The 14,290-nt window shown below is 40.0% G+C and overlaps 1 protein-coding gene across 1 annotated transcript in view; it reads right to left on the bottom strand.

The window, feature by feature from the left end:
- Positions 1-14,290, bottom strand: part of bmpr1bb (bone morphogenetic protein receptor, type IBb) — a 71,900-nt gene that overhangs the window by 22,981 nt on the left and 34,629 nt on the right. The window contains exon 4 of the mRNA XM_084745492.1: positions 1,427-1,740. Coding sequence (XP_084601618.1) covers positions 1,427-1,514 — 88 coding nt within the window. The 5' untranslated portion in view covers positions 1,515-1,740. The remainder of the gene's footprint in view (positions 1-1,426; positions 1,741-14,290) is intronic.

The raw sequence follows: 14,290 nt of genomic DNA on the forward strand, positions 1-14,290 counted from the left end.
ATCGTAAAAGACAACTGGCTGTCCATCTTCAAACAATTCAAAACATGAACAGAGAGGGGGTGCAGGCGTGGGGGTGGGGGTGAGGGTGGTCGTTGGGAGGGGAGAGGACAGGGCAGATAAATGCACACCCATTTCTCATGGTGGCCCCTGCAGAGATCATAATAGCTTTTTGCTCGTCATAAATACCACAGGGTTGAAAAATAGGCAGCTCACAGGATCAACCTGAAACCTAACAATACTTAGGAAAAAATGTGTGAAAACATGATTCTGGCTTCAGAAAAATAAAGTGCTTTTAACTATTTCTACACTCTAAAGCAGAAATATACATGCAGACATACAAATATGCACAATTTTAAAAACAAAATGTTCATTTAAATTTCCTTCTTGCAGCTTTGTAAACCATTTTAAGGCATGCTATGCAGGATTTTCCTTAAAAAATGTATTTTACCAACCAAAAGCATCAGTATTTGACGACCTGGGAATGAGACTTAACAGTCGTTTCTCATGGTCGTCCCTGTGGAGATCAGAGCAGCTCATCATAAATACCCCAGGGATTAAAAAATGGATTGATCAGGTGATCAGCCTGCAACTAACAATTCATGCTTTGTAAAATTTAAGTGTATTTAACAATCTCTACAACCCAAAAGTTAAATATAGATACCCCCCCAAAAAAATGTATAAACCTAAAAACAAATTATGTCTTTCAGTTTGCTTCTTGCAGCTTTTTATTATAGTTTAAATGCATAATTATTTTCCTAAAAAATATATAGACTCATATAGAAATAATCCCTCTCATCACTTCTGTGATCCACCAGAAGTGTGGTGGTGTCTGTATCTGCAGAGAGCCGGCCCTCTGCCTGTATTTACTGTGGAGCTGTAACAATTAATCGATTATGAATTAATTCTGAATTGATTATAAATTAATTTCTCTCTATTTTCATAATTGATTAATTTGAGAAATTTTGGATGGAAGAAAAAGTCAGACTTTTCTGATTCCAGCTTCTTATATGTGAATATTCTGTTTTGTTTTGTTTTGTTTTTTTTACTTCTCTATGAGTAAACTGAATATGTGGACAAAATATGACATTTGAGGGCAGACATTGATCTATATTTTTCACCATTTTCTGATATTTTATAGACCAAACAACTAATTGATTAATTGAGAAAAGAATCAACAGATTAATCCCCAATGAAAACAACTGTTAGTTCCACCCCAAATTTTCTTACTTTCCCATCATTTTGCTGTGTTCAGAATACTTTACCACCCAAAAGCGTCAGTATTTGAGAACCTGGGCATGAGACTCAAAACAAACAGCAACTAACAAAACCTGTGTATTCTACCTTTAACCAATGAGCGACAAACTAAAAGCAATCACATGAAGGCCTCGGCCTCAAAACCACACAGCAGTGAGAGTGCAGTACTCACCATCAGACCTCCGGCTCAGTGATGCCAGCCCGGTCACCAGGAGAACAGCCTGCCAGGCCCACTCCTGAGGCAGCCACACCACCACCATCACGCCAACCCGCCTCCGTCAAAATCCCCGAGGTGCTGCCACAACGAACACGCCCGTGCAGAGACGTGGGGGTGTGAGATTGCGTTTTATATCCTTTTTGTGAAAGAGCGCCAGTCCGGTCTCTCTGTACAAGTGTGTCTCTATGTGAGTGAGTGACTGCCACTCTGCCTCAGGAACTTCCCACAGCACACGGCAGCCTCCAGCAGCTCTACTCCACACTGACAGCCTGGGAGACACAGACACAGAGAGGAGGAGAGGGGGGAGGACAGAGGGGGGAGGAGGGTGTTACTTAGTTGCTCTCTCGCTGTGCTATTTGTCCAGCCCTTTCTGTGACCAGTTCACTACAGAGGGAACAGCTGAGTATATCTGAATCCACACATACAGCCCCTCTCTCACACAGACACACACATTACAGATTCTCACATCACTCATGCACAGAGAGGACAGACAGCAGAATAGAGAGGGGGCAACAGGGTGTAAACATGGGCCGTGGATGTGAGCCGGGGCTGAATGAGGTGTGAAAGGCAGCAGTGAAAGCATTATGACTTATTGCCACAGGCATACAAACACACAGCATGCCAAGAGGGACACAGAAACTGCAGTCTGAACTAATGCGTACAAACTTACAGCAGGGCATGTACATATACTTTGGTAAAACCACCTGGTATCAAATCCTGCAAGGCAGAGCAAGTCAAAGCTCAGACTTGTTTTAACCCTGAACAAAACTTGTGTTTGGGTCAACGCAGCTCATCTTTGGTGTGAAAGAAACTAAAGAGTTGCTCAAGTGTATTCTGTCAGACGTACATAATGCATTAAAGTGCAACTGTGCTTAAAAATGAATCTAGACTATGGACGTCAATGACTAATCATCAATCGATTAATCACCACTAAAAATTTTACTGATTAAATTTTGATTTAAAAAATGTATGTTTTGTGTACCATTTCTCCAGAGCTCAAAAGTTTTCTCACAATTTGATTTGGTCTGCTTTGTTGGTCTAGAAGTGGCACTCAGCAAAAAAAAACCTAAACTAAAACTAACTGCATTTTGCGTCACATTAATTATTAATGACATTTTCAACCATCAGTTAGGAAATAGCACAAAAAGTGTGTGTTTATTGTAAATGTCCTCATGTTTCTGGTTAATGCAAGCTGAACGTGTCTGTTTGCAACTAATGAACATGAACATGAGCATCTTTAACTCTTGCAAGAGTTAAAAACGCTCACACGTTTTACAGCTAGTGCATGACTAGCACAACTGGCATTTCAGGCACAGTTACAAGTACTGCTGAAGCCAGTTCGTATTAATACTTGAAGGAGGTTTATGAGCGAACAAGTACAGACTCCAACTTGAAAAATCTCAAATTCTGTCACGTCTGAAAAGACAAATTAGCCTCATCGTCAACAAACTTGAAACAACACATCGAGTTGAAGAGGTGTTGAGAAATATCTGTGAGTGAATGAAGATCACATTTGTACTAGACTACTTTATAAGAGAAAATGGAGGAAAGCAACATGAGCTACTTTTGGGGGCTGAACTTCATTCAAAAAAGGATGAAGGTAAATCTGCAGTCAAAAAAGACTTAAAGTAAAAGTCCTCCAATCAACAGAAACCATTCATCTGTCTTACAGTCCAAAAAAAGAACTAATCTAAAACTAAAACAACAGAAAAAGCATCCAACCTCTCAACATTCCCGCTCTAATGTGTATAGACCTACAGTGCAGCTACAGGCACAGGTGTTGTGTGAATGGCATCGAACAGGGCATTAATCTGTAACCAAGAGTCTGGTATTAAAGTTCCGACGTGGGCTGAATCGTGTCAAGTTCCTCATGTGAGTCCGTGTGTGAAAGGGGTGAAAACACAAACACTTGTAGAGCCGCGGGGATCAGGCCATCACACGTCAGGTGATTAGAGGTGATTAGAGCTCACACCTCCAGGCACCGCCACAACTTTACAACTTCACCCTAATCCAGCGCACACAGACACACATGCAAACATGCAATACCACGGAGGGGAAAAAAAATATGATAACAATAGGGACACATTCCAGCGATGAAAGATTTTTGTGGGTTACAAGTTAAGAGGATTAAGAGAGCTATTAGACAGATTACATCAAGCCAACTACAGCACCTACACAAATCATAAACATGTCAGAGATGGATGAATTTCCACAATCACACATTTAAGATCCTCGGGTAACACTTTGCAATGAGGGTACATTAATTACCATTAGTTAATGCAATAATAAGCATTTATTAATAGTTAATTAACAGTTTACTAATTCTGGTGATCATTTACTAATGGTGTTAGTCATGTTAAAAGTACAAGTTATAGGGGTCTCTCTCATATTTAAACAACAACAAAAAATGTAGTTTGATGACATCGTGAAGGCATCTGACATATTTCTGGATGTCATAGCAACTAGCAACTAGCTACAGCTAATTTAAGTATGGCGTTTTCAGATGTTTTAATGCAGAAATGTTACGTATCGTAGCTTTAACTGGGGTTTTAAGTATTACTTAATCATAATTGTCCATTTATTAATATGCTTATTGTGCCCCTTTTTGTTAAATTAAAACATGTATCACTTAGTAAAACTTGCAACTTGTGGCTGCTAGACAAGAGACATTTGTTAATAGTTATGTAATGTTTATTCTTGTATTAATAAACTGTCATTCAATGCTTATTACTGTATTAACTATAATGTCAATAGCATCTTTACTAATAAAAGTATTAAACAATTCATTTCAACTTAATTCCTAGATGACGACTAAACATTTTATTTAACTATTTATTAACTGTTAGTCAATGCTTATTACTGCATTAATAAATGTCAATTGATAGACTTTATTGTAAGTGTTTCCTTGATGAGAGAGGTTCATTCCAAATGGCTGGAGGGAGGCAAAAAAACACACAAAGTAGGTCCTGGTGGTGTTAAAGCCGTGATAGAGGAGGGCAAAACAACATCAACAACCAAATGGGCTTCTCCACCCCACACCTGTCCCCTCTTAAAGTCTGACTGGGTGGGAACACCAGCTCCCAGAAGCCACTTCTCCTCCAGCGCTCCACTGGCCCTCGAGCTGTCACTCCTGATTTGTGGATTGCTGAGTATTACATGTGATAAGTCAGCCTATTCTGGAGCACGAGTGCATGGGGAGCAATGTGAAGGGGTCAGTGCACCTCGCACACCCTTCTGCGCTCCATCAAACGCCCAGCGTGGAGCCTTCCCTGTATTCTCAGACAGCCCACTCAGCCCACAGGGATGGGGGTCCAGGGGAGTGAGCTCAGCTCTGTAGGTGGGGGTCACTCCACCACATAAAGGGGTTGAAAGTGGGGCAGACCGGTTGGAAGACCTGCTCTGAGTGAAATTAACTCTTCACTTCCCCTCCTTTTTCTTCCCCTCCCCTCTCTTAGTTAGGATTTTAACTGCAGAAACCATCTGTCATCGCGCACATAGTTACAGCATGATTAATATCGCCAGAGAAATCGTTCTGTCAGCACCTCGATCATTCTGTAAAACCACAATGTTTGTTGCAACTGGAAGGAGAAACAGTCACATGCAAGCAGCAGAATACAATTTAAAAAGCTGCATTAAAGGAGCACTTCACCTGTGTCACATATTGAGCCAGTTTCAGTATTAAATGACAGACTCAAATGAAGACAATGGATTTGTGGTTGAAAAATAGCTGTAATACCGCTGAACATGGAGAAAAAAGTGGAAAAGAAAACAAAATTTCTTTTTTCTTTTTGAATTTTTTTGAATTAATTTCTTTTGTTGCTCTTACAATGTCAGCTGTGTTAATTTGGTGTGGATTTGAATGGAAAGCCTTTGCAGCAAACTGGGGCATCCCATTCAACAGTTAAGGGAATTTACCAGGCGGGGAAAGTCTAATGAAATGTACTATCGACTTCTAATATGGGAAATGCAGGACCCAGTGATATTTTAAGCTTGGCTGGCTACCACTCTTAACCACTTCCATCACAGTTAGTTTTGTTGTTTTTTTGGTGATTTTGTGACGTTTACAGCTTGCCATGCTGTCGCACTGCTCTGTGTACAAGAACGCAGCTAAAGTACTCTCCCTGCGCATTTTTGTACGCTTTTATCGGATGTATCCTGGTATTGTAAGGCACACTGATTTAAAAAATTAACTGGTTGACTTGAAGAATCTCAGTCGACTGAGGGGTCTCCAACTGATGATGCAAATCTTGGATGGAACATTTACAAGAGCAATTAAACTCAAACTACAGGCCACAGCGGTTCACGTACAGTATCCACAACTAGTGTTGTACTTGAACTAAGAGTTAGGTAGAGTCTCTAGCAAACTGACATGGTGGTGAGATTAGCAGAGTATTATATACAGTAGTATGATTGTGTAATTATACTAAGATTTGTCTGTATTAGTATTGAGATGTGGTGCACAATCAACATAATAATGAAATGAAAGTTGCCATGTTAGTTCTGCTCCATGTTACAAAAGATATCTGTGTTTCTTACTTAATGAGGGCAAGCAAATCTTTGTGTAGCTGGATGATGAAGATGGTGTCCCAATTTCTCGACTCTCGCGCCCCGATTGGACCATCTGGGGCAGACAGCTGTGTTGCCACGGTAATAAACTGCTTTCCAGGATTCTATGACGGCCGTTTTAACACTGAGCTGCTGAAAATCCTCCTAATTTCACAGAGCTGAGGGTCAGTTTGGCCCCGGCTGGAACATCGCTCATGATACGCATTCCATCTCTGCCCAACGTAATTTCATCATCTGCGTTCTGCCACGGCTTTTTGTTTCACAGGTTAGCGGTGATTTTTCACAGTCATCCATCCCGTTCTTCTCACTGCGCGATGAAAGGTGCGTTTGCTCCCTTAGAGTCCTTTTCTGAAATCAAAAACGTGGCTTGTTTTCATGGAGCGTTGTAACACTAGTGCTAGTATTATTGTAAGATCTCTATTTCATAAGAAAATGTTAGCCTCGTGAAATGGAGACAGATTATTACAAACAACCAAGCTGCATTAATTGATGTCTGACTGCTGGGGGGCAGAGTGTGGGGGATACAGAGCCTGCAAAATAAATTGAAAAATCAAAACCAAACACTCTGCTAAGAGGTCAAATCCGAAAGTGGAGCATTGTACAATACAATACAATGCCAGCAGAAATGTTACATGTTTTACTGTGACAAGGGCTACTTTAGGTTTTAAAATTTACATTGTATACAAGAATTACTGACTATGTTTGTGTGAGTAGAGAAAAGTGTGTTTTACAGGTTATATTCAGTGAGAAATGGCAATATGTTTTCTCAGATAGTGTTTACGGTGCTGACGGTCTCTGTGTAGAAGCTCCTCACAGGATGGTTTCTGTTTTTATAGCAGCACTCTGCCAACAAGGTGATATCTGTCAACACAGCACTGAAAATTTGATACTAAATGTTGTCCCTAGGAAAAAAAAAGTACACACACACGCACACACACACACACACACACACACAGGTATTACAACAGTTATTTGAATCTATTCGGTTTTGTCTTAAGTTGGAGGAGGGGTTGGTTAACACCCAAATTTCTCATCTTGTCTGTTTGTCATCTTAATGGTTAATTTGATATTAATCATGGTCTTATGAGAAAAAATAGTGAAAACTGCCCATCTGTATTTCCAAAAAACTGAAGTGAGACCTTCATTTTGCATGTTTTTGTCCAAACAATAGTCCACAATCCAAGGTTATGCAATTTACAGTGATACACAAGGGAAACACAGGAAATCATCACATTTGACAAGGCAGAGCCAGCAAAGTTTTGCACATTTGCTTAAAAAATAAATAAATAAAATAAAATAAAGTATTACTCAATTATCAGTTGTTGGTACTACTTTACAATAAGACTACCCTTATAAATACTTTTTGTATTGTTTGTAACTACGCTATTGATTAGGTTGTAAAGATGTTATAAAACATTAATAAACGATTATAAACCAGTTTTATTAAACAGTTTTCATGCACTGATGTGGACTCTCTATTCGGTAAGATCCAATTAGTACTACTACTAAGCAATCTTACTAATGAATTACTAACCTTTATAACTAGGTATACAGGTAAACATGCTGCAGATGGAGAAGGCAAAGTAAACAATGAGATCTGAAGCTTACAGATAAACATAGCAAGCAACAGGTCACTGCAGTCCTTTTAATCTAATGTGTTGTAGCAGCTTATTAATGATTTATAAATTGTTTACAGTCTAATTAATAACCTAATTATTTATAAATCATTCATAAGGATAGTCTTAAGTGGCACCAACTTGTTCAAATATAAAAGGAACACAGTGGGAAAGGGAGTGCAAGTCAAGGGAAGTCTGATGTGTCCCACTTAACTTACTGGAGAGTATGAATCCAGTCTAGACACTCATGTTCCCACAAGATATCAGACAATCTATCTATATCCACCACTGAGATACATATAATGTCAATATATTCCGAGATCCCTGCAGAGCTCCAGCAGAGTCTCAGCCCTCGAGGCGTAGAAAGACCCTGATGAATATTCAAGGTTCACACAATAGCGGAGCCAAATCACTCTGCTGAGATTGACGCTTTGAAGTCCCAAAGAATGCTGAGGGGGAAGAAAAACGTCATTCATAAGGAGTGAAAAGGCTGTCACAGCAAGATTTCACTTCCCTCTGTCTGTCACGCTGTCTCATTCTCTCACTCTGTCTGTCTCCCTCTTTCATGATGTGACGACGTAGTGAGATATTGAAAAACACTGAAACACGATCACTTCTGTTGGATCATTTCTTTTCTCCCAATATTCACGTTATTAGCCAACAGCATCTGGAAATACAAAGAAAAACCTGCAGTGCTATCAGTATTGGAGAATTATGTTATGACGGCACATCATTTATTTGAAAATGAAGAAAAGATCATGCATCACTGTTCTGTGTGACTCATAACTCATAACTGTGTTCCAGGCAACAAGGTGGGAACAAGATGTATCCACATACTTGATTTTACAACATTCAGACATGCTAAAAGATGCACAGAGTGCAGGTAATAATTATGTTTGTTGCAACAGCACAGTTTCTGTGAATGTGACTGTCTACGTCAGGCAGTAAATGTCAAAACTTTTGTGATACTCGTAAACATTTCACTTAACACCGCTACAAATCAGTCAAGCAACGAAACCCAGAGATAGCATGCAAAGCTGAAATTTGTCACATTGTATTGAGAAACATAATCTCTTTTTTTGGTTAATCCAGTGAATTAAAGACCTGATAAATCAAGGTACTTCAACACATTGATGCCAAAATCCTGTAAATCCAATAATGTCTTAAAGTAATCCAGCCCACAACCTGAGACATCACAAAGGATTAACAAATCTCTACCAGCAGACAAATCCTCTCACAATATACATCATCCATCCTCCACCGACTCTCTCTGCCATGTTGGATTCAATTCATACTCTGCCTCCCTCTGGTCACTTATAAAGCCCACCATATTCCACCAGAGGCCACCTCGTACTTAACCAACCATCTCCGTCACCACACTCCTTCCAGCACGTTAAACACATTACATGGACACTGAATCTTGGTTAAATCAACAATGCTGAAAATACGGGCCATAAAAAAGAGGAGGTTGGGGTGCTGCTAGCTACTGTGAGCGTATGAGCAGAATAAACTTGGCAGGAAAGTCATGAAACGCAGGAATGAGTTAGCATATTAGCACTTCTGGTTCCCTCATCTCAAAGTCAAAGGGTTTATTTTAATGAGTTTTTGGTTAGATGCTGGAAATAAGGTCTGTGATTAACACAAGATTAAGATATTTTCATTTTGTGATTTTTGTTCAGTGACATGATATACAGTCAATACATCACTTCTGAAGCTTTTACATGTCTGCAACAACAACAGACTACAGACATAAAATGTCATCAGGACAAACACTAATCACTGGTGGTGATGCTGAGTCATTTAACTGTAGCGTACTTTATTTTTAGCCTAATGCTTGTTGTTTTTGCTTCTGAGCTGTCACACTTAAAAAAAATCATGAAAGTGGTGTTCATCTGTGAAGATTATGTGGCTGAACAAAACATCACTGTCAGTATCATAAACCATTTTTTCTAACACCATGATCTCTTTTTTAAAGCATCTCAGAGTATTAATGCACAATACAAATAAAAACCCAGACCACATAAACACAACACCACCACCATCCTGCTATCATGTTGATTATCAGCTTGGCTGATCATCAGCATTAATTATCAATAATTAGTGATTAGTAACTAACTAAAGTCATCAAATAAATGTAGCCTAGTGGAGTATTTGCCTCCAAAAGATAGTGGAGGAAGTATAAAGTGGCAAAAATTGGTTAGTCTAAATTTTGACATGAGATTAATTTTTACTGCAAATCGGTTCCACTTGAAGCTACCTTGAGGGGACTGAGAAACTTTCTGGGTAAGGCAGTGGGTCTATCCGTCATGGGCCTACAGTCTGCAGAGTTAAAAGTAATACTGTAAGCTGCAAACCTTACCACTGTAAACTGTCAAAAGAAGATTTTGTGTGCCTCAGACTGATAAATAAAACATTTCTCAGAGCTCTACACAGGCTTTGTTTCTTTTTACTTGCTCACAAAAATGTCTCAGGCTGCGTTACGGTTGTTTTTCAGAAGATCAGACAGACTCATTGCTCTGCAAATCACTGAGACAACATGGTGTTAGATTTTAAACTGTAATTACACAGCAGTTACGCGGACTGTTTTGAAAGACAGCAGAGTTTGCTTGTCATTTATTTTTTATTTGTTTCATCTGTAAGACAATATACTAACGATTGTGCAGACAGAGTGTTGTACATTTTTTACGTGATCCTGCTGTGTTGTTACAAGTTTGCTGCAATAACCCTGAAGTGATTCTTTGATTCCACTGAATATTGTATTGAATAACTACAGCTGTGGTAAATCAAAACAAAGTGGAAGCTAAAATATCAGGTTGGCTGCCAAGAACCTGATCAGATTTCCTCATAAAATATCCACTTCTCTTTTCCCCCACTCATGTAGCTTCTTCATGAGAGCCTTATCAAATACCTCTCAGGGACAATATTGTAATCTCTTTATATTTGACTACTAACATTGAAGCTACCTGAAAGGCTGCCATTACAACAATGCACAACAAGGCCCTTTCTGTGGACCAACTGGTGGCTGCACCTGAAACACACCTGTGGCTCAGGTTTCACAGTGGTTACAACACAGCCACACAACCTTACAGATGGATTGCATGTAAAGAAGTGTCTGTCTGGCTCTGAAGGTGACGTTAAGAAAGTATTCTGTGATTTTCCATGGCCGGGGCACCGACGCACACCGGCCAAGAACAGCAGAATGAAATCCTTCCCCTCTCAGTCTCAGTCTCTGTACCACTGGAGGTCACTGGGCCAGGTCTTACTGGATCTCTCCTGTGTGAGCCTCCTTGTTTTTGTCGGCAGGCCTGGCTGCCAGGGAGCTGTACTTAAGTTAATTCCCTCGCAGCTCCGTTCCCATTCATTCTCTGGCCACTTGATCACTCTACTCTGGCGTCTTACATAATAGTAATGTACTCACATTGCACACATACACCAACCAAACGCAACATTTTGTTGAAATAACACTGTGCAGCAGCATGTAAACATATAATTAATCATTCTAAATTTCTGCACTGACAAAGAAAAAAATTTGGAGGACAAAAAGCATGTAAGCTGTGTTTTTTAGCACTGACAGGCTAATGTACTGTGCTAACACAGGACTATACTAAATAGTTCAAAGATTTGTTCATAACATTGATATTCAAATGCTGCAGAGCTTTTTGCCTATTCTGCTTAAACTCAGTACTTCTGCACAGTTGCAGATAAGGATTAGGCCACTTTATGATACGTCAGACACAATCATAACAGAAACAAAAATAAATGCCACTTATCTCATTCATTTTGAATGGAGGCAGTCTGTTAGGGCTGTGATGGTGGGTGCTGTAGAGGATGCTGAAAAAAATGCAGCATGCAGCAGAGAAGTTGAAAGAGTCAATTTTTGGAGAAACGGAACCCGATGTCATGCTATGGTGGCCATTCACATAAGTCGTCAATCGGACCGCTCCACAGTCAATCTGAAATATCTCTAAACCTGGGGGTTATTGCGGTGAAGTCAATGGAACTAATGATGATACCCTCATAGTTGTGTCATTTGCTGGTTATTCTGTGTGCCCAGCTTCAACATTTGTGTCTGGCCTGCAGGTTAAGCTGCAAAATAGTGACACCAAAAAGCTTCATTTGGCTTTTGTCCATTTGTCAGAGAGACACAGAGACAGAGCAGCTGTGATCATGCAAGGTAGAGATTGAATGGGGAGAGGGACAAATTGCAGCAGGAAAACCAGTGAATCAGACAAATAAAATGTTTTTTCTTGATTGTTTCACAGCGGTTATGTTCTCAGCACAAATAAACACACCCACACAACACCGCAAAATCCTGCAGCTAATCACCACAACACCTGAGCAAATAGTCAACCAAGTGAAGGGAAGGAAACATTTTAGTTGAGGTGCTGACAACTCGAGTAAAAAGTAGAAAAAGTAGAAAAAGCAGATTTCCACCTATTTTGTCCACAGTTGCTGTTGTTTTACACAAACACGGCATGCTTGATAAGCAAACCTAAGTGTTAAAAATTGTCAAGATATTGTTGTCATGGAGTGTTTTTTTTTCTCTTATCACACTTCATCCAAGCACTCTGCCAGAACTTTTCTGTGAGAAAAAAATAATGTACGGACACAAGCCATAAACATATTTAATGCAATCAATCACTTAATTCAAATTGAAGATTTTTTCTTTGGGGGATGGCGTCTGCGACTGATATCAAATATGATGACAGACATTAAGAGCATCATCTGAAAATCTCAACCTCCATGTGATGCGGAGCTAATAACAACAGTCACTTCCAGGTAGACAACTGGCAGCATGAACACAAAGACAGAATGAGATGGAAAATCAGTTCAGGCACAGGCAAAGTGTGCGGTCGTCAAGGACAAAGTTTGACAATAAAAACAGGCAGCAATAAAATTTTAAAAAGTTCAAACCCTCCATAGCAACTTGGTGAATCAGAATATTCCACTAAATGAGGATTACACGCCGTCATTTCTGAGTAATGGAAAAAAGGGAACAGGTGCTCACAATTCAAAGTGAAAAATTAGAGGAGATTTTCTTAACGTGGCCTTTGTGCAGCAGGAATTGTGGAAACCGAGGCTCTTCTTGCCAAGTCAACCAGGAGCATTTAATGAAGGGATTGTTGCCGAGTGTCTGCTGGGCTGCGTTGGGCAGACACTGCAAACCAAAGGGTCTAATTAAGGGGTTCCTCTGACGGTCAGACAAAGCAGACAGCAGGGGTCAAGACGCTGGCCCACAAACTGGCTGTGACCCTCACACCTGCCTGGTTGCATTATACAGCAACATGTCTGCACACAGTGGACACACTCACACCCACACATCATTACTGAGCCGGGGCCTTACCACACACACTGACACAGAAACAGGGAAAGACAGGGAGAGACAAGTGGACGTATATGCAAGTGATCATGCTGGGATGTGAGATGATGCCCATTTGATTACATGCAATAAGAAAAACGCAATCTTAAGTCATGTGTCAGTGCAGAGAAGTATCATCTTATATCTTAAAATGATATCGGCATCGGCAGATCCCCAGTTTGGAGAAGCAGAGAGCAGCACCAATATGGAAGCTAAGTGGCATACAAACGGTACTTCAGCCATTTAAAAGGGTCCACCTAAAAATAAATAAATATCAGTTTACTATTCACTATGTTTACAAGATTTTCATCACTTTACCTTGGCACCTGACAGCTTTTTCTGACAGGAAACCACTGTTAGATAAGTCAAATATCGTTCTCTCCAAACCAACCAAACTCCATAATCAGTCAGTTAACATAACAGAACACAGGATTTGTTGGTCTATTGCTGCGTCAAGCTGTTAGTTTGTGTTACTGTGTGATTTTGTGTTTTAAGAGGATAGTTCCGTTTTACCAAATTCAAAGTAGTGGCAGACAAGCAACTTTTATGTTCTGTGAGGTAAAACTACTGATTCTGTCTATGGAGTTTGGTTGGTCTGTAGAGAGTGAAGTTTGGCTTATATAACAGTGGTTTCTCGTCAGCCTGAAGGCCATGTGAAGCAGTGAAAATATTCTAAATATAGCATACACTTAAACTGATATACACTTGTTTAGGAAGACCTTTTTTAAATGGACAAAACACCTTTTATTGTTGACCTTGTCCACACAGGTACATTACTGCTCTCTGCTTCTCCAAACTGCAAGTGTATCCTCTGTACTGTCACTAATACACTGACTATTGAGAAGCACCTCATTTGAACCAACTTCAAATAATCATGCTATCCATTTAAAATCTATATGGGCACACACAGAGAAAGAAAAAAGAAATTTAAAGGATAGCTATACAACCTTTACAGGAAAGCAAAAGTTTCTTATTTTTCCTAAAGCACATTCATAGAGAGAAGTGTTTTGACTCAGTTGCTGATGTTACATGGAGAGCCTTGACATTAACTACAATAAGTGAAGCCTGGCAGGCCGCTTAGGGGCCCCTTATGTGAGCGTGTCAAAAGTTCATGCCCTCCTTCTCGTGTTCACGCTGCAAAAACAAAAAGATTGCCTAGTGTGAGCTGTAGCCCTGCCACTAACAAGACTGATTGCTGCAGAGTGGCTCCACCTGTCTCCTGCTCCAATTAGTCCTGCTAGCCACTGAAGTGCTAAATAACCAGCAGAGAGGGACGTG

Source organism: Lutjanus erythropterus, chromosome 20, assembly GCF_056507025.1.
Source record: "Lutjanus erythropterus isolate fLutEry1 chromosome 20, fLutEry1.hap2, whole genome shotgun sequence".
Taxonomy (NCBI): domain Eukaryota; kingdom Metazoa; phylum Chordata; class Actinopteri; order Lutjaniformes; family Lutjanidae; genus Lutjanus; species Lutjanus erythropterus.